At 37.1% G+C, this 21965-nt stretch overlaps 1 protein-coding gene across 1 annotated transcript in view; it reads right to left on the bottom strand.

The window, feature by feature from the left end:
- Positions 1-21965, bottom strand: part of ZRANB3 (zinc finger RANBP2-type containing 3) — a 289988-nt gene that overhangs the window by 174944 nt on the left and 93079 nt on the right. Inside the window, exon 3 of the mRNA XM_068969046.1 lies at positions 4034-4052. Within this exon, the coding sequence (XP_068825147.1) occupies positions 4034-4052 (19 nt within the window). The remainder of the gene's footprint in view (positions 1-4033; positions 4053-21965) is intronic.

Here is a 21965-nt window from a genome sequence, read left to right as displayed (position 1 = left end):
CCAGCTCCTAGCATATCCCAGCTCCATTTACTAACAGACCTGTGCTTCAGCTTTCTCATCTAAAAAATGATGGTGGTAGTAATAATCATAACATTCTATTGAGTTGTCCAGAGATGAAACAAATGAATACATGTAAATCAATAGAACAGAACCTGGCACATATGCGTTAATTAAGTATTAAGTTTTTAATCAGTCTATTCACTCAACAAAAATGGACCACCACCCCAAAGGGGTTATGTTTTTGCTTATGAGAAACAGTAAAAGCTCAGAGGGGATTCAATTCCACCAGGGTCTGGTAAAGGGGAAGAAGGATTTGTAGAAGCAAATGGAATAAAAATTATCATCTCAGCTCTCTTTGTCAAACCAAGTTTGGCTTATATAAAAGGAAAACTAAAATTTTTCATGTCTGGTTTAATGTCTTAGTCCTCAAACCTAAAATGTTGGCAGAGTCTATATCACAGTATCAATTTTAAGGTATTCTGCTCAGAAATAATCTTCTAAAGGGGGTTCTTTGGTGTTTTGAGACACCTACAGATTTCTGCCTGCAGAGAAAATCACAAGGCTTTTCAAACTTCGGCCTCCAGAAAAACTTCTGCAAGCATTCAACAGTTTCCACAGCCTTTCCCCTCCAAACTTCTCTTCCAGAGAAGCACCTTGACCAAAAAAAAAAAAAAAAAAGAGCATCCATAATGATAACTCTCTGGTCTCTGTTCCAAATATTTATCTATTAATCCCAAAATAGTCACAAAGTAAGCCAAGCCAAGTGGCTTAGCCTTGACAAACGGTTTCCTTTTCTTCTGAAAAAGGAAGGAAAGCAATTCTTTATTTGGTTATACCATCCCTCTGCCTCCAAATGTTTTCTCAAGTAACAGGAAGGAAACTTAGGGAAAAGTGTAGGGGGAGAGGACTAAAGCAGAGTACTGACAAAAATATTACAAACGAGGAAAGTAGGAATTTTCTGACTCTGATAATAGATTCAATACACAGAGAAGACAGATCCATGTCCTGACAACAATTTGTCCATAGCTGCACAATTATTAAGCTATTCATCTAAACCCAGGATGTTAATCTCATTTTCTTAGGTAAAAACGAACATCACAAAAATTTTGTAAACACTAAGCTTTTACAAAGAATAATTGCCTTTAAATCCCTGAAAATAAGGTATTGTGTGTGTAGATTTAATATTTTCCTCATGTGTATCCATTTGAATCACCTGGTATATGTTAATGTGAAATTATTTTTCACATTTAAAATCTTTCTGTGAATAAACATTTTCAACAGAACAAAAACACAGTGGTTAAAAATCTATTAAGAAACAGCAAAGGTAATAGTGCAAGAGCCTGACTACAGACTGTGGCCCAAAATTCCATTATTAACGGAGTACTATTTCAAAAGAGTTTCTTTATGTTTACTGTATAGCTCTTGAGATAACACTTAACTATATTAAACCAAGAAGGGGAAACAGGAATTAAAAGAGCTTAAGCTAAGTCTGAAAAGTTAATTTTATTAAAAGTTGCAGCTTTGCTGGCTATCTGAAACATAGTTTTATAATAAATACTCAACACAATTAGACAAACAGAAATAAGTCACCATTCCAATTTTATATGCAATAGAGATATTATATAATTCCACAAAGATTTGATACATTAGAAAGGACATTATTGGAAAGATACTACAAGAGGATACAGTGAAGGAAGTCATTTGCTTCCAAAGCTAGGAAGGAAAGATCACAGCAGACAGTTAAATTATACAATATTCCAAGTAGGTATTTAAGCATTAAAAAAGAAATAAAAGAGGCTAATAATACAGATGTAAAATTGTTCTCCTAAAGCTCTATTGATAAGTTGAATATTCATCATATCAAAATATATTTTTTAATTTTAAAATCAAAATGTGGTTGACCTCCAAATTATAAACTGCATTTCCTTCTCTGACTTCACTACTGTTTTGTGATAAGAGCAAGAGAAGGAGAACAGTATTAGAAAATAAAATGAAGGTCAAACCAGAGTTCATATAATTTACATATATACAAGTTCTTTCTATTTCAAGACTTTTAATTTACTCACTTTCATCCATATTAGCTCAATAAGATTCCACAGAAATGGCATTTCAACTCAATCAAAAAACCAGAGGATGTTATTGTATTTTGAGCTGTGATCTTAGAATTTATAATACTATGCTATTTCTGTGACTATTTTTTGTACTTATATGTTAAATTGAGGATTTTTCCTTAATTAACCTTATTGATAGGGGATTCAACATAATGAACTTTGGAAAGTCAAATAAGTATAAAAAATAAGAGTCTTTAAAATGCTGGAGAAATATGAGGATATATGAGGGACACAAAAAGGGAATCTTCTTTTAAGTACTGAGAAAATATTAAATGGTTTTTTAAAATTTATTAAATTAAAAAATAATAGTTTCAAAAGATTACCACAAATCCTTCGACATGTGGCAAGTGTAATTGTAAATAATAGGAGATGAAAAGTGAAGAGTATAATGAAAAACTCTTGTTGGCTAAAGCATTCATCGTGAACTCATCATGCACCATCTTTAGTCTAATGTTAACTGAGAAAACGGAAATATAAGTGCTAAGCAGAGTTAAGGTGCTAATCAAATGCTTATTTCAATCCATGAATGATTCTGCACATTTAAGGCATATTCAAACCACTGTAACACCAAATTGAGGAACAAGGTAGCAATGTCATAGCCAGTAAAATGTTCCCCATGAATCACTTGAGGAGATTAACAAATAATACTACATGTTATATTGACTGTGAAAATAAAACTGGTCTGTTTACAAAATAATTTATATATACATCAATACATGTAGCACACATTTATACGTTATATAAATGGCTATGCCTAGTTTTAAGGTTTTGAAGTATGAATTTATACTCCTATTTGGTGAAAACATATTCAGGGACTAAAAACATAAGCCTCTTTTAGTAATTTTGGACTCTCAAATCTATAAATTTATGTAGATTCTTTCAGAATTCATCTTGTTCCAAAATAAAAATTTCTACTTTTTTTTCCAAATGTCCATGTCCTGTCTCTTTAATTACACTGTTGAACTTTTTCACAGGCTATGACTATGTTTCTAACTGTAACATTTAGTCTAAAAACAATTGCCTATAAAGAGTTCAAACTAAAAACTTCAGTAATTATAAATCAGCATGAACCAAGAAGCCCTGTGTCAACCTTCTGCTTGGCATTCATTTGCATGTAATACTCTTATTTACTTTTTTCCTAAAGATACACCATTGGTGAGTCTACATGTAAATTACATTAAAAAATAGCTAATTGGGAGAATTTTTTATGGTCTCATATATCTTTTTAAAAAATTCAATATCCATTTTCTTCATCTCTGATATATTCTTAAATGTATATGTTTTGCTATTATCATTAAAGATATCATGAAAACATGTTTCAAAATGATATAAAAAAATCTGAACTTTATTGACTTAAATTTACTCAGAATGTATGCAGAGTACTGCAGCTTATGTAGCAAGAGCTTCCCTTTCAGTGGAAAAATCTGAATATGAGTATATACAAGTACATGCCACTCAAAGCTATCAAATTGATTAGTGACAATAAAACACCATTTGAATAGTACATTTCACACTCATACAAAACAATTAAAAATAACCTTTAGAGCAAAATCTTAAAAGTCCAGGTTCTAAGCAAGCAGCATTTTGACAAGTAAAGAAGAGTTCAGCTTTGTTTGGGGTTGCATTCATTTCTTCTGAGGCCACAAATATAGATCACTATATTTCTGGATCACTAATGTTAATACTAACATGTTCCAAATGCATGTCTTGCATGCATGCACACACACACACACACACACACACATTCTCTTTCTCATTCTTATTCTCTCTGCTGCTGCCCTGCCACCCTCCTCCTCGCCCTCCCCCTCTCCTCTCCATATACAGATGCAGAGTCATATGAGAGAGAGTACAGGGTAAATAGCAGACAATAAAAACTGGCTGGGGAATTTTATAAAGGACATAAAAATCATGAACACACTTACTTCATCAGCCACCATACACCTGGAAAAAACAAAAATAAAACCAAATTAATGTCTTAATTACCAAAGTCAACTATTTAAAAACTTTTGATTAAGCGTTGTTGTGTTCAGTAGCTTGCCACAAAACAGTTTACACATTACAGCACTAAGCCAGAGAGAGGTATTTATAAGTGTTCATAAGAATAAGGGCCTTTCCTGACTTACAAGACTCTCCAGCTGCCAACTGCATATGGTTATATGGGACTGTTAGTTTCAGATATGCTGTTTCCCAATGCCCACCCATGGCGGTGGCTACAATGACCCTTCGAAAACATGAGCAAAACGGCAAGTGACTGTACCAATGACTTCCCTCCTTATCAGTAAGTAAGGTTTCATGGTCTCCCCTAGAGATTAGAAGAACGCTGCATTAACGTGCATTAGGATGTTATACATAAAATTATATTAATATATGCTATATTATACATACTAGGCCACTTTCAAGCTGAATTTTGTATTCTACTATTATTTCACTAAATTTTCTCCTCCCTATTCTTTTTATTAACCTACAGAAGTAAATTCTATCCACTGGAAATTGAGGACAGGGCATAAACTAAGGTCATAATTAGAAAAAAAAAAAGGCAAAGAACAAAACAAAGGATAGCAGATATGGTCAAGATCACAACGGGTCCTTTAGAGACAGTGAGTACATCATAAGGGGAAAAACCAATCTCTTAACCAAGGTGATATACAGGAAATTTAAAAAAAAAAAAAAAAAGAAAAACTGGAATACAAAAATCAGAAAGGAAAAAATTCCCTATTTGCATTTTTCTCCTTCCTTTAATCCCAATGGCCTTGACATTATACTATATTACATGCTTTCTTTAACATACAACACAAATTAATAATTTGGAAATAAATATATTATTAGGAAATAACCTACAGGTAAAATGGAATTTTGTTCTTAAAATGAAAAAAAGATGGTAGGTTACATATTAAGTTTTTATGGGAAAATAAAATACAAATACTCTAACTGAAATTTAAAACATATGCAAGAGTAACAAGTTTATTACATTTTTTGCAAACAGGCTGGAAAAGTAGAAAACTAAAAAGCAATACTTTGAAAAATATGACTTATTTCCAGGAAGATTTACATGTATACCTACTTTTTCATTTTAAAATCCAATTTTAATTTGGTAAAGATATCATTTGAAGTATATATTATTTATTGAGTGCCTGCTAAGTAACTCAACAGGGAAGAGAAGGGAGTAGCAGAGAATGAGATGATTGGATGGTATCACTGACTCAATGGACATGAGTTTGAGCAAACTCTGGGAGGTAGGGGAGGACAGGGAAGCCTGGCTGCTGCAGTTCATGGGGTTGCAAAGAGTCATACACAATTTAATGACTGAACAACATTATGTACCTAGCACTCTCATAAGTTTGTGTGCTCAGTCGTGTTAGACTCTGCAACCCCATGGACTATAGCCCACCGGCCTCCTCTTCCATGGGATTTCCCAAGCAACAATACTGGAGTGGGTTGCTATTTCCTCCTCCAAGGGATCTTCAAGACCCAGGATCAAACCTGCGGCTCTTGCACTGGCAGGCAGATTCTTTACCACTGTGCCACCTGGGAAGCCCAAGTCCTAGGGATATAGCATTTAAAGGTTTTTCTTCATAAAGGGTGACTGGAAGAACTTCTGACAGTGAACAAATAAATGATCCTAGTGGTGATATGTGCCATTAAAGAAACTGAAACAAGGTAAGTGCAATAGGGAATTAAGGGAGTATCTATTTTAAAGAGTGGTCAGGAACAATCTTTATAATAAAGCAATTCAAACAGATCTGAATAAGTTGTCACAAATTTAATGAGGAAGGGAATCATGAGAAAATCTGGAGGAAGAGTACTCTAACCAAGCAACGAGCAAATGCAAAAGCTCTGAGATAAGATGGTTATGACATAGTTAAGCAAGCAGAGGGAGTCTAATGTGATTAAAATGTACTGAGTCATAGCAAACGGTAGAAAATAAGGTTGGAAGCACCTTAGGTCCTGACCATGGACAGCCATAAGCAATGGCATGAAGTCTAGATTTCCTTAGAATCCTTTGGAAGTAAGCAACCTTTATTTAACTTTTTAAGAAGATTACTCTGGCTTCTAGAGAATAAACTATAGAAGACAAGAGCAGAAACAATGAGAGCAGATGGGAGGCACCTGAAGTAGAACAGGAGAGGAACAACAACATATGGATGCATGATAGAGACAGAGTTGGTAAAAAGTGGTCAGTTTAGACACATTTTGAAAGCACAGGCAATATGATATGCTGAACAATTGGGATAGGGATATTATGGATATGAAACAAGGGAAAGAAGTCAAAAATGAATCTTAAGATACCAGCTTAAGCAATTAACTGTGAAAAAATGGTGGTAATCCATTCACTGAGAAAGGAAGGGTGGGGAGACCAGCAGGTTTGGAGATCACAATCAAAAGTTCTATTTGGGGGACTTTCCTGGTGGTCCAATGGTTAGGATGCCATGCTTCCACTGTAGGGGGGCACAGTTCAATCTCTGGTTGGGAAGCTAAGATCCTGCAAGTTTCAAGAGGGTTAAAAAAAAAACAACTTAGGTTTTGATCTATAGTCTTTCTGGTATCCATCAGATACCCCAGTTGTACTGTTGGGTGGGGCAAGGGATATGTGAGTCAGGGGAATAGCAGGGATTGATATAATAAATCTGAGAGTCATTAGAATGTAAAGGCATTGGAATGAGAAAGGATCAAGGATAGTCTGTAATATAACACCTTGACTGTGGCTTGTTTTCTATGCCCAACTCCAAGTTCCTTAACTTTCTAAAGTTAAACAGCTACTGTGACCTGCAGGCTGCTAGATGAGGTTTATGACTGTAGTGAAGTAACATCAGAGCAAATTGTTAGGCAGCTAAATCACCCCATGGGTGGTTAATCGACTAAAAAATAGCATCAGAGCCCTGGGCAACAACTGACACAACTGGTGGCTGTGGATCACTGCCTTGGCTTGACTTTTAAGTATCTGAAGACCCCAGTTGTAAGACTGTCTTCCAGCCCTCTGGTTATGCTGGATTCTCCTAACATGAGACAGGTGGGTCTTCCCAACTTTGGAAACCAGGACAGTTTAAGTACATCAAAGAGCACTGAGCTTCCTTCAGGTATTTCTAGTGGGGCTGACTGTCCTTCAAATTTAGGCACTATATCTGTCCCAACCTCTGGCAGTCCTACTATTTACAATAGTTCAGCAATCAGACTTGATTTCCAATGAGCTATCATAGAAACAGCCATCAGTGAAGCTGAAGCTCTAAAACTTTGGCCACCTGATGCAGACAGCTGACTCACTGGAGAAGACCCTGGTGAAGACTGAAGACAGAAAGAGAAGAGGGTGACAGAGGATTAGAGACAGTTGGATGGTATCACCGATTCAATGGACATGAACTTGGGCAAACTCCGGGAGATGATGAGGGACAGGGAAGCCTGGTGGGCTGCAGTCCATGGGGTCTCAAAGAGTCAGACACAATTTGGCGACTGAACAACAACAATAACAATCATAGAAAAATAACTGATCATGTGAGAGGCCCCATCATCTGAAAGAGCAGAATACAAGTAAATAATCAGAATATATATCTAGTGAAATAGCAGTGCTAGAAAGACTAAACACCTGCACAAAAATTGTTATAGCACCTAAATAAATTCTAATGCAACACACACACACACTCCCTTCCATGGTTTCCAAACTAAAATGAGTAGATAAATTTTTTAAAAAGATGATTATTACTGACAGCTAAATCAGTAGAGTACGAGATGAAGTGCAAAGAAAAAACACTTGAAGAACAGAACCTGAAAACTAATGTGAAAAACTGGTGTTCAAAAGGAGAAAGGACACAATATATGAAGGAGAAGCAAAAATTAAGTAAATAAAAGAAAATTTTGGGGGGCTAAAGAAAATACCTCTGATGGATAACTGAAACAGAGAACCACATTTCGGGGTGAGCTGAAAAGACAAATATCTACTCACATCCATATAAAATTCATTAATCTTATGAACAAAAAGAAAACCTTGTAAGTATTCAGACTGAAAGAAAAATTATCAATAAAGGGGAAAAAACAACTGCATTGCACTTTTATCATCAACATCAGAAACTAAAAAACAATGGAAACTAATCTAGACTACTTGAAAGGAAAGCAGAACTCATGAATCGTATATCCAGTTGAGATACCCATTAATTAAAAGGGATGGCAAAAAGACATGCAGCTAATCAAGATCTCCAAGATTATATCACTTAAAGCAAACCATTTGAAGAAAAATACTTGAGAAAAATAACCAAACAATAAAAACACCTTAATATAGATTCAAGATAGAAGATGAAAAGGAAATGTGATTGGCAATGAAACTATATATACGTGAATTTAGTGGATGATGTATATTCTAAATGAAGACTCTACAAGTGGAAGGACCCATTCTGTATTCTCAAAGTGCAAAACTGAAGGGAGGTGACAAAGGAGAGGGAGTACTAAAATTATTCTAAAGCAAAATACTAAATTTGTTCTTGTTTAGTTGCTAAGTCATGAACAACTCTTCTGCAATCCCATGGACTATGTAACCCCACCAGGCTCCTCTGTCTATGGGATTTTCCAGGCAAGAATACTGAAGTGAGTTGCCATTTCCTTCTTCAGTGGATCTTCCCAACCCAGAGATCAAACCCACATCTCCTGCACTGGTAGGCAGATTCTTTACCACTGAGCCACCAGGAAGCTCCAGAAAACCAAACGTGATATTTAAAGTCAGGAGACTAAATGAGATCACCTAGGAAGAAGAAAGCTACTGACAGAGAGCCCTGGAGTGCTCCAACAATAAGAGGTCACAAAAGGGAGAAAGATCCAGCAAAGGAAACTGAGGAGGATCCAGTAATATAAAAAACTACAAGAAGAATGTAGTGACCTTGAGGCCAAGTTAAGAAACTGTTTTGGAAGGAGCTAATGAACAACTATGACAAATGCTGCTGACAAGCCTAGTGGAATGCAGTCTAGGAATTGATCATTTGATTTGGCAAGAGATCATTCACAGCCCTGACAAGGGCAACTTTGATAGAACAGTAGGGAACAAAAGCCTCACCTAAAAAGGTTCAGGAGACAATGGAAGGAGAAGAAGGGCAGAGACTGAGTAGAGATTACTGTCTTAAGGAATTATTCTGTACAGGGAACACATAAATATGGTAGTTGCTCAAAAGAAAAGTAAGGAACAGAGAAGATATTTTAAAAAGGCAAAATACTATACATAACCCAATCACTGACTCTATGAGTGTAACATCTGTGGATCAACAGATGTCTTAACTTGGCAATCAAGTTAAGACAACAAATAAAAATGGTCAAGTAGCTATGCATGAAGATGGTAACAGAAGAAGTAGAAATGAATGGGGTTCTCCTGCAAAAACTGTAAAAAAAGGAATGAACTTTTTTCATGGCTACAACCTTGGGAAGCACTCTTATTCTGAAAGCAAAGGGAAGGAACTAAAAATATTTATGGAGTTAGAGAACAAGGTTCAGGGACTAAGAAGTCCAGGGGATACATATTTCAAAACAGGGTAAATGGGTTAACAGTGTCAAATGCTGCAAAGGATGACTAAAAGGCCACCATACTAAGTTATAAGCAGCTCATGTGTTTAGTTCACTTGCAGTTCTCATTTGTTAAGAGGATTGTGGATAGTTAAAAAAAAAGGGAGGCAACAGATACAGAGTAATCAGAAAGGAATTTTGGTAGCAAAAAGCAAAAACACAAGAGACAAACTAAAAATAGGGAAGTAGCCATATAACATGTTGGAAACCCGAACAGTGGACATGGAGTCAACATTGAGAAGGAAAACAATAAAAATGACTGATGGAGACCATAATATAAAAGATGAAAATATAGCTAATCCAATTTCTCACTTCATAGAAATTTTATATCATATCTGAATGAAACTAAAGTCTAAACTTCATTTGTAAATGGACTGCCCATAATCACATTATTACATATAATTACATTATATCCATGGAAATATAAACAGTTTTTTACTCCCACTGGGAAATAGCAAATATAATCCATATTATAGGGACTTTAACCTACAGCTAAAAAAAAAAACCTTCATTAAAGAATATGCATTTTATTTGTCAAACCTGGTTTGGTATGCCAATAGCTACACAATTTTATCTGAATTTAACAAGCAGTTCAGTTTTCCATTTTCATAAAAAATAAATAATATTCTTTGTTCCAAATTCATTGTTAATGCTTGAATCATAGCTTATCCAGCATGGCTGCAGACATCAAAAAAGCAACTTTCCACTTCACTGAGTTGTTTCCAAAACTTTGAGGCTCCTTACATTAATCACCACTTACTGTATCAAGACATATATATTCTGGTATTTGCAGCAGCTGTAACTATGGATGCACATGTTCAGTGTTAACTATTTTAAACCCCAATTCAAAGACAGGTAGAAAAGAGAAAACTGAACAGCATTATACTTTCCTAACAATCACTTTACACACCAGTTAAATTTCTCTTCTAAGACTCATAGAACCAAATAATTGTGTGTTTAACTGGAAGCTTTTCTCCAATTTCTTTATATTAAAAAAAAAAACCCTCTTCAATAATTAACACCCATATCTCTTTTGAATAAATCATGTCAAAAAGAAAACACAAAAACTCTCCAAGAGAATATTTTGATGACATTGAGAATTTAATGCTCTAATTCTGTATGAAAAACCTAGATAGTTTATTGAAAAGCAGAGACATTACGTTGCTGACAAAGGTCCATATAGTCAAAGCTATGGTTTTTCCAGTAGTCATGGATAGATGTGAGTTCAACCGTAAAGAAGGCTGAGCACTGAAGAACTGATGCTTTAGAACTGTAGTGGTGGAGAAGACTCTTGAGAGTCACTTGGACAGCAAGGAGATCAAACCAGGCAATCCTGAGGGAAATCAATCCTGACTATTCCTTGGAAGGACTGATGCTAAAGCTGAAGTTCCAATACTTTGGCCACCTGACTGATTCTGGGAAAGACTGAAGGCAGGAGGAGAAGGGGATGACAGAGGATGATATGGTTGGATGGTATCACTAACTCAATGGACATGAGTTTGAGTCAACTCAAGGAGACAGTGAAGGACAGGGAAGCCTGGTGAGCTGCAATTCATAGGGTTGCAAAGAGTCAGACACAACTCAGTGACTAAACAACAAACTCTGTTTTGAATCAGAAGTACAGAATTCAGGACTCAGTAATGAAAACAGAATTTGCTTAATCAATTACCATGCATGCTGTGACCTCAGATGTGGGCTATTATCCCAGGAAGAATACTGACTTTTTGGATCTTCATATGAAACTGTCCAGTAGCAGGAATCAACAATTTAATATGGTTAATATACTACCATACCACCCTTTAGTATGGTATATTTGAACAATGCTAACTTAATGTTGGGCTTCCCTGGTGGCTCAGAGGGTAAAGCGACTGCCTACAATGTGGGAGACCTGGGTTCGATCCCCGGGTAGGGAAGATTCCCTGGAGAAGGAAATGGCAACCCAGTCCAGTACTCTTGCCTTAAAAATCCCATGGACTGAGAAGCCTGATAGGCTACATGTTAATCAACAAAAGTCTAAACAGTCAAAGCTATGGTTTTTCCAGTAGTCATGTACAGATGTGAGAGTTGTACCATAAAGATGGCTGAGACCAAAGAACTGATGCTTTTGGATTGTGGTGCTGCAGAAGACTCTTGAGAGGAGTTCAAACCAGTCAATCCTAAAGGAAGTTAACCCTGAATATTCATTGGAAGGACTGATGCTCAAGCTCCAGTATTCTGATCACCTGATGGGAAGAGCCAACTCATTAGAAAAGACTCTGATGTTGGGAAAGATTGAAGGAAGGAGAAGAAGGGGGCAACAGAGGATGTGATGGTTGGATGGCATCACTGATTTAATGGACATGAGTTTGAGCAAACTATGGGAGATAGTGAAAGACAGGGAAGCCTGGTGTGCTGCAGTCCATGGGGTGGCAAAGAGTTGGACATGACTTAGCAACTGAACAACAACTTAATGTTACTTTAATAAACCCACCCACTATTCCCTATAGACTAAGCCACAGGGCCAGGAGTTCAGAGAACCAAGTCACAACATTTTTTCTAACTAGAGCCGTATCTTAAAAATCCCTTTCCCCATAACTATCAAAGTTCAACATGATAAAATGGCCTGTGTTTTATTTGTTTAGTTTTAATATTATTTACTTTTGGAATTGGAGATACATTATATCCACATGATTTAAGAGGTACAAAAGTAGAAAATCTTTCTCCAATCCCTATTCCTCAAGGGTGTTCCAGACATTAGCTATAACCAATTTCTTGTGTAGCCTTCTGGAAATAGGCTCTGTGAATACAAGTTAATATATGTGTGTGCATGTGAATACAGTATGTATATGTATGTGTGTGTGTGTGTGTGTGTGTGTGTATAGATATGTATGTGTGTCACAACTAATAACTTAGGATTTACACCTTTCCTAATCTTATGTAAAATTCCTAAAGTCCACAATATAATACTGTAACATGATACTAACATGCAAAATAAAAGAGAAAAGAGAAAAGGGGGGAAAAAAAAGGAAAAAAATTGAGGCTGAAAATTAGAAAAAAAAATTTCTTGCTTTGACAAATGGTAAATATATGTGGTCAGGAAACCCTCTGCTTCAGCTCCCAACTAGCTTGATTTTTCATACTGTCTGCGGTACAACACTTTCTGGAAAAGATCTCCTGGGCCTCCCAGCCACTCCTGATCCTCCTGCTAGCTTTCGTCTCTGCCCCATTTCCTGGTGCCTCCTCTGCTACTCAACCTCTTCCGTGTTCAATCTTCAGTCACATTCTCCTTGTGCTCCTCCTAAATTCCTAAAGCTATTGTTCATCCTCATAGTTTTAAGTACCACACATACACAAGTCCTAAATCTGCACCTATGGCTTTTACAATATACTCCAGAAAGATGCATATTTAAAACCTCTTTTTGGAACTTTTCCCTGAATATCCTGAAGTCATTATGGTATAGGACGCATGTTTATATTTGAAACTAAAGCTAATTAAGCACTTGATTAAAACGAAAACAATCAAACCTCTAGAGGGATTATTTAAACAATGGATTTGAGTCTGTGACTCTTACCCTTGGGTTAGAAATTTCTGTTAAAAATAAAAACAGCAAAACCACAGTATTTATTTTCTCTGCGAATCAAATCAGTTTGCCGCATATCTGTAAAAGCTTAAAGCATTGCTGTTATTTGCAAGCATATAGTTAAACATATCTCAGACCTCTATCGCCAGTTTCTTAAGTCTCATCTGTTTTATGAAATGAGTAAGCCAAGTTTGAGATCAAACCAGTTAATCCTAAAGGAAATCAACTCTGAAAATTCACTGAAAGGACTGATTCTGAAGTTGAAGCTCTAATACTTTGGCTACCTGATGTGAAGAGCTGACTCACTGGAAAAGACCCTGAGGCAGGTGAGAGAGGATGAGATGATTGGATAGCGTCACCAACTCAATGGACATGAGTTTGAGAAAACTCTGGGAGATAGTGACAGACAGGGAAGTCATGCGTGCTGCAGTCCATGGGGTCGCAAAAAGTCCAACGTGACTTAGTGACTGAACAACAAGTCAAGTAAGCTATGCTGGGATAAAGTGAGATAATACATTGTAAATAAAAAGATACCATAAAAACTTTAGTGCTGTTATGATGGTGATAATAAGTTCTGTTCAATAAACTCCAAATAACTATGTTCATGGTCAAAAAGTAAGTACTGGCAATGAACAAAGGAAAGATACAAAGGACAATGGGCTTCCCCGGTGGCTCAGTGGCAAAGAATAAGCCAGCTAATGCAGGAGACATGGGTCCCATTCCTGGGTCAGGAAGATCCCCTGGAGAAGGAAACAGCAAACCACACTAGTATTCTTGCCTTGAAAATTCCACGGACAGTGGAGCCTGGTGAGCTAAGTCTATGGAGTCTCAAAAGAGTAGGACACAACTTAGCAACTAAACAACAGAGGGCAGTGGCTTCCAATTTAGCCATTATAAATGGAAGGAAATGTGATGACTTTAAAAACCGGTTTTAAAAACACTGTTTCCATGAGGATGCAGTGCAAGGAAAGAAACAATTCAAAATGGCTTACCACTAAAGAGAATTAATATATCACATAATATATAATGAGAAATCCAGGGAGGAATGATTCCAGCTGATTAATTCAATACCCTACTCATGTCGTCTTTCTGCTGGTTCATCCTAAGTAGCTCCAGAGAACATATCCTTACCCACCATGTTCAGAGACACATGGAAGGTACATCCAAAGAATTCTAGACTCTGTTGACAGGGAAGGAAGAGGAGAAAGATTTTACATGAAGCAACCCACATCTGCTGTACATGTTATGACTTTGAAAAACAGACTAAGATAACATTTAGTGTTTTATTTTGTGTTAGTTCTTTTTACCAATTATGAAACCCCAATCACACGCAGGAAGGACATAAAAGTCTGGTAATAATTTCAAGGTACATAAGAGATGTGGGGGAGTATAAACAAATCTGTGTGTATACCAAAAACCCAATGAAGTTTCAAAAAGAATTGCTTTTCCTGTTCATGAGTGTTTTAAAAATAAACTAACTCCTAATGCATGATAATATCTTGAAAATATTATGCTTCATCAGTCTGACTTCATTAGCACAAAATTACCCTGTCACTTTTATGAATAAAGAGCAAAACAGGAAATAGTGTCTGCATCTTCCTAGGTGGTTTAAAAAAAATGGTGTATCTTAGCTGTTTCGAGAGAATTATTATTGTTTTCAGGGTGTATAATAATTTCCCCTGGGCCATTATATCACGTTAGTTTTCAAACAATTATTTATTATTATTTATAAAACTGCAGGTCAAAAAAAGGTGAATATTCCTGCAATAATTAGTGGGAGAATTTAAAGGGATTAGACAATAACATTCATTAGAATATTTTGGAGTTAAAAACAAAAATATAGTTCATATAAAAAGCAAATAAAAAGTAATTCAGGTCTGCCTGATCTAGTCTAAAGTGACTTTGTGTGCTTAGTCACTCAGCTGTAGCCAACTGTTTGTGACTCCATGAACTGCAGCCTGCCAGGCTCTGCTGTCCATGAGATTCTCCAGGCAAGAATACTTACTGGAGTAGGTAGCCATTCCCTTTCTCCAGGGGATCTTCCCAACCCAAGTCTCCCTCATTGCAGGCAGATTCTTTACCAGCTAAGCCACCAGAGAAGCCACATTTATAAGTAGCAAAAATGATTTACAGTAATAAAATTACTTAATAAAGACATGTGCACCATTGATGGGGAAGCCCCCTTGTGGCTCAGACAGTAAAGATGCTTAAATATTGCTAGGCAGATGGAGAAATAAACTCAATAGTTTTATTACAAACTGAGAATTCTCTCAAAATATGAAAATTAAATAATCTTTTGCTTACAAATTCTTTTTAGCCTATACTTTGGATTTATTGAATTATATATTAATAAAGCCTGAGTACTTTTATTACTGTCTCAAGCTTGTGCAGCTGTGAGGCTGAATTAGTGGAGTGCGTGAGTGAGTGAGTGAGGTCGCTCAGTCGTGTCCAACTCTTTGCGACCCCGTGGACTATAGCCCACCAGGCTCCTCCGTCCATGGGATTCTCCAGGCAAGAATACTGGAGTGGGTTGCCATTTCCTTCTCCAGGGGATCTTCCCAACCCAGGGATCGAACCCAGGTCTCCCGCATTGCAGGCAGACGCTTTAACCTCTGAGCCATCAGGGAAGCACATATTAAATTAGTGGAAGTACATATTAAAAATTATTTTAAATTTCAATAAGCACCAAGCACATGATATTCATTAATATTCATTTGGTCATTCACGAGATATACCTTTGAGCACCAGGCATAGTGCTAGGCCTTTTATCTGAGCAAGATGCAAACATATAAGCAATAAGTGTACTAAGTGTTACTAATGTTATAGTAGAAGTCCTTTCAAGGTCAAGACTAAGGCCAAAGACAAGAGTAGTCACTTCTATCTAAGTGTGCAATGAAAGTTACATTCAAAAGAATATGACGAAGCATTAAAATATTGACTGGGTTCAGAATGAATGCCTCAAGCAGGGCCTCATATTTGAGTAATCATCAAACTTATTTCAAAGGAAAATATTCTCCCAAAACCTTATTATTAATTTAAAAAACTTATGTCAAATAAGTACAAATCCAAAACTAGGAACAAACTCCTTATACTTACAGATTTTAGAAAGTATTTTAAAAATGAGAACACATTTAAGAAATGAGGAATAAACCACAAAATAAAAACAATTCAACTTAACAATATTAACTTGATAGATGGTATCATTTTGCAGAAATAAAATTGATGCCTTGGGATTTTATGGTAAAAAGAAATAGACTTCCGTCTGCTTAATATTTAAGCTGTATCCATATCCTGTATTTACTTCTGTAATGAGAGGGAATTGAGAACAGCCACACAAATAAAATGCCACATAGTAATGACCAAAATGGACAGGACTGTTTTCCCCATTACTTTGCCTCTCCTGCAAAGTAGAGGAAGCCTGGAGTTAGTAGCGCCTGCCAGAGCAGCAGCCAAGATGTCAAAGCCACACCTCTACCATCTTCTCATTCTTTCTTTCTAGTAGTTCATAAGATAGCTGCTACGGTTCCAAGTTTGGCATCCTTGTTTAATGCAGGAAGAAAAGAAAAGGACAAAAGGGTACATCCCAACTGAGTTGATCCTATTTTAACAAGTTTTCCCAGAATCACTATCCAGAAAATTCTACTAATGTTTCATCAGCCACACTGTGTCACAGAACCACTCCTAGTTGAAATGGAGCTTAGAAAAGAAGGGTTTGGGCTGGTCATTCAGACTGCACCCCCCAGGGTTGAGTCAGTGAGGGTAAAGGGAAGAGGGATTTGGGGAAAGTAACGTCATCGTTGTTGTTGTTCAGTCACTCAGTCATGTCCCACTCTGTTCGACCCCATGGACTACAACACACCAGGCTTTCCTGTCCTTCACTATTTCTTGGAGTTCACAAAAACTCATGTGCATTGAATTGGTGATGCCATCCAACAGGCTCGTCCTCTTTAATCCCCTTCTGCCTTCAATCTTTCCCAGCATCAGGGTCTTTTCTAATGAGTTGGCACTTTGCATCATGTGGCCAAAGAACTGGAGCTTCATCTTCAGAATCAGTGCTTCCAAAGAATAGTCAAAATTGACTTCATTTAGGATTGACTGTTTTGATCACCTTGCAGTCCAAGGGACTCTCCAACACCACAGTTCAAAAACATCAATTCTTTGGCACTCAGCCTTCTTTATGGTCCAACTCTCATATCCATACATGACTGCTAGAAAAACCATAGCTTTGATTAGATGGACCTTTGTCGGCAAAATGATGTCTCTATTTTTTAATCTGCTATCTAGGTTTGTCATGGTATTTCTACCAAGGAGAAAGCATATTTTAATTTCATGGCAGCAGTCACCATCTGCAGTGATTTTGGAGTCACTGTTTCCATTGTTTCCCCATCTATTTGCCATGAAGTGATGGGACTGGATGCCATGATCTTTGTTTTTTGAATGTTTAGTGTTAAGCCAACTTTTTGACTCTCCTCTTTCATTTTCATCAAGAGGCTCTTCAGTTCCTCTTCACTTTCTGCCATAAAGATGGTCACCATCTGCATATCCAAGGTTATTGATATTTCACCCTGCGATCTTGATTCCAGCTTGTGCTTCATCCAGCCCTGCATTTCTCATGATGTTCAGTTCAGTTCAGTTGCTCAGTCGTGTCCGACTTTTTGCAACCTGGTAAACCATAGCACTCCAGGCTTCCCTGTCCATCACCAACTCCCGGAATTTACTCAAACTCATGTCCATTGAGTCAGTGATGCCATCCAACCATCTCATCTTCTGTTGTCCCTTCTCCTCCTGCCTTCTATCTTTCCCATCAGGAAAGAAAGGGTCTTTTCAAATAAGTCAGTTCTTCGCATCTGGTGGTCAAAGTATTGGAATTTCAGCTTCAGCATCAGTCCTTCCAAAGAATATTCAGGATTGATTTCCTTTAGGATGGACTGGTTGGATCTCTTGGCAGTCCAAGGGACTCTCAAGACATTACAATTCTCCAACACTACATTCTCTGACATCACAGTTCAAAAGCATCAATTCTTTGGCACTCAGCTTTCGTTATAGTCCCACTCTCACATCCATTCATGATTATCTGAAAAACCATAGTTTTGACTAGATATATCACTTCATGGCAAATAGATGGAGAAACAGTGGAAACAGAGGCTGACTTTATTTTTCTGGGCTCCAAAATCACTGCAGATGGTGACTGCAGCCATGAAATTAAAAGATGCTTACTCCTTGGAAGGAAAGTTATGCCCAACCTAGACACCATATTAAAAAGCAGAGGCATTACTTTGTCAACAAAGGTTTGTCTAGTCAAGGATATGGTTTTTGCAGTGGTCATGTATGGACGTGAGAGTCGGACTATAAAGAAAGTGGAGCGCCAAAGAGTTGATGCTTTTGAACTGCGGTGTTGAAGAAGACTTTTGAGAGTCCCTTGAACTGCAAGGAGATCCAACCAGTCCATCCTAAAGGAGATCAGTCCTGAGTGTTCATTAGTGGGACTGATTTTGAAGCTGAAACTCCAATACTTTGGCCACCTGATGCAAAGAACTGACTCATTTGAAAAGCTCCTGATGCTGGGAAATATTGAGGGCAGGAGGAGAAGGGGACGACAGAGGATGAAATGGTTGGATGGCATCACTGACTCAATGGACATGGGTTTGGGTGGACTCCGGGAGCTGGTGATGAACAGAGAGGCCTGACGTGGTGCGGTTCATGGGGTCACAGAGTTGGACACGACTGAGCGATTGAACTAAATTGAACCTTTGTTGGCAATGCAATGCCTCTGCTTTTTTACTATGCTGTCTAGGTTGGTCATAGCTTTTCTTCCAAGCAGCAAGTGTTTTTTAATTTCATGGCTGCAGTCACCATCTGCAGTGATTTTGGAGTCCAAAACAATAAAGTCGGTCACTGTTTCCACTGTTTCCCCATCTATTTGTCATGAAGTGATGGGACCAGATGTCACGATCTTCAATTTTTGAATGCTGAGTTTTAAGCCAACTTTCACTTTCAACAAGAGGCTCTTTAGTTCTTCTTCACTTTCAGCCATAAGGGTGGTGTCATCTGCATATCTGAGGTTATTGATATTTCTCCTGGCAATTTTGATTCCAGCTTGTGTTTCCTCCAGCCCAGCGTTGCTCATGATGTATTCTGCATATAAGTTAAATTAGCAGGGTGACAATATACAGCCTGACGTACTCCTTTCCCTATTTGGAACCAGTCTGTTGTTCCATGTCCAGTTCTAACTGTTGCTTCCTGACCTGCATACAGATTTCTCAAGAGGCAGGTCAGGTGGTCTGGTATTCCCATCTCTTTCAGAATTTCCCACAGTTTATTGTGATCCACACAGTCAAAGGCTTTGGCATAGTCAATAAAGCAGAAATAAATGTTTTTCTGGAACTCTCTTGTTTTTTTGATTATCCAATGGATGTTGGCAATTTGATCTCTGGTTCCTCTGCCTTTTCTAAAACCAGCTTGAACATCTGGAAGTTCTCGGTTCACATACTGTTGAAGCCTGGCTTGGAGAATTTTGAGCATTACTTTACCAGCGTGTGAGATGACAGCAATTGTGTCGTAGTTTGAACATTCTTTGGCATTGACTTTCTTTGGGATTGCAATGAAAACTAACCTTTTCCAGTCCTGTGGCCACTGCTGAGTATTCCAAATTGCTGGCATATTGAGTGCAGCATGTCAACAGCATCATCTGTTAGGATCTGAAATAGCTCAACTGGAATTCCATCACCTCTACTCGCTTCGTTCTTAAGGCCCACTTGACTTCGCATTCCAGGATATCTGGCTCTAGGTGAGTGATCATACCGTCATGATTATCTGGGTCATGAAGACCTTTTTTATATAGTTCTTCTGTGTATTCTTGCCACCTCTTCTTAATATCTTCTGCTTCTGTTAGTTCCATACCATTTCTTTTCTTTATTGTACCCATCTTTGCATGGAATGTTACCTTGGTATTTCTAATTTTCTTGGAAGAGATCTGTAGTCTTTCCCATTCTAATGTTTTCCTCTATTTCTCTGCACTGATCACTGAGGAAGGCTTTCTTATCATACCCAGGGTTTCTCATGATGTACTCTGCATATAAGTTAAGTAAGCAGGGTGACAATATACAGCCTTGACGTACTCCTTTCCCAATTTGGAACTAGTCCATTGTTCCATGTCAGGTTCTAACTGTTGCTTCTTGACCAGAATACGGATTTCTCAGGAGGCAGGTAAGGTAATCTGGTATTCTCATCTCTTTAAGAATTTCCCACAGTTTGTTGTGACCCACACAGTCAAAGGCTTTAGTGTAGTCAATGAAGCAGATGTTTTTCTGGAATTCTCTTGTTTTTTCTAGGATCCAATGGATGTTGGCAATTTGATCTGTGGTTCCTCTGCCTTTTGTAAATCCATCTTGAACATCTGGAAGTTCTCGGTTCACATACCACTGAAACCTAGCTTGGAGAACATCATGGTCTGCCAGAAATTCCAAGGCTAAGTTTAAGAAGTGATTTGGAAACAATGTAGACACCTCTATCACATAAAGATTAAGTTTTCTCCAAGGTGTTACAGAAATCTATATCAAACAGATATATAACTATGCCTGTAATTCAGAGGAGAGAGTTTTCATCATAAGGACTATTATAATTATCAATATGTTAAAGTTTGGAAGCTAAAAAAAAGCAATCAGTTTAATCACAAATATAATGTCCTACATGCATGTACCCCTATGTGCCAGGTGATAGCTCAATTAGTCCCTTTTGCTCTATTCTATCTTTCTTAAAAACAGTAAAATCCTTTCTTCACTGAGCATTGCACAATAAGATGCATTTGGTGTAGGTGTATGGGGGAGGAGGAGAGATGCCTCATACAATCCTAAATGCAACTGGGAGCACCAAATATACACATGTCTGATTTTAAAGCAGTTATTCAGATAATCCAGAATATTTTTATAGTACTGTTCTTTGGATTATACTCTACTGGAAAACTCAGTACCTAAAGAGAATTCTCACTCCCTTAAAAGAAGAGTTTGCATATTAGTATTCATCAAATCCAGCCTATCAATTTTTTAAAATAAAGTTTTATCGGAACACAGTCCTGTTCATTCATATAAACAATATTAAATGGCTGCTCTTGTGCAACAAAAACAGAAATGAGTACTAGAGACTGTATGACACACAAACTCTAAAATATTTATTATCTGGCCCTTTAAAGACAAAGTTTGCAAATCTCTATCTTAGAATGCAGCCATGGTGACCTGAAGGTAATTTCTGGTACAGAGTCAATGGATTATGATTTTGGCTTGATACTTAAATCTTTCTATTAAGACTGGATGAAGAAAAAAAAATGTGGATTTATCAGAAGAGTGAACACACAGAGTGTATGCCAATAGATGTAATTTTATATGTTAATTACAGAGCACTATGCTTGAGTATATAAACAGAATTGAGTATATAAATTCACAACTGAAGAATACAAAATAATAGTTGAAAAATAAATCAGATCCCATAGATAGAAAGAGCTACAATGTTATAGAGATAGCCGATTAGAGAAAAGTTATCTCAACCTGATAGAATCTTACAGTTTACTCCCTCTGACTAAATACTGAGATCTTTCTCTTTCAAAAGTATATTGTCAGCATTCTTTACAAATAACACTCAAACAATTCAATTATAAGTGAACAAAGAATATTAAGCAATGATTTATAATATCTTGACATCATAATCTTATGACTTAAAATATCTTAAAAAAACCTTCTAATTTTCTGTGCTTTTAAGAGCATAGACT

Source organism: Capricornis sumatraensis, chromosome 3 (assembly GCF_032405125.1).
Source record: "Capricornis sumatraensis isolate serow.1 chromosome 3, serow.2, whole genome shotgun sequence".
NCBI classification, from domain to species: domain Eukaryota; kingdom Metazoa; phylum Chordata; class Mammalia; order Artiodactyla; family Bovidae; genus Capricornis; species Capricornis sumatraensis.
Note: the sequence above shows the minus strand (reverse complement) of the source record. Positions and strands in the feature narration are given on the sequence as shown.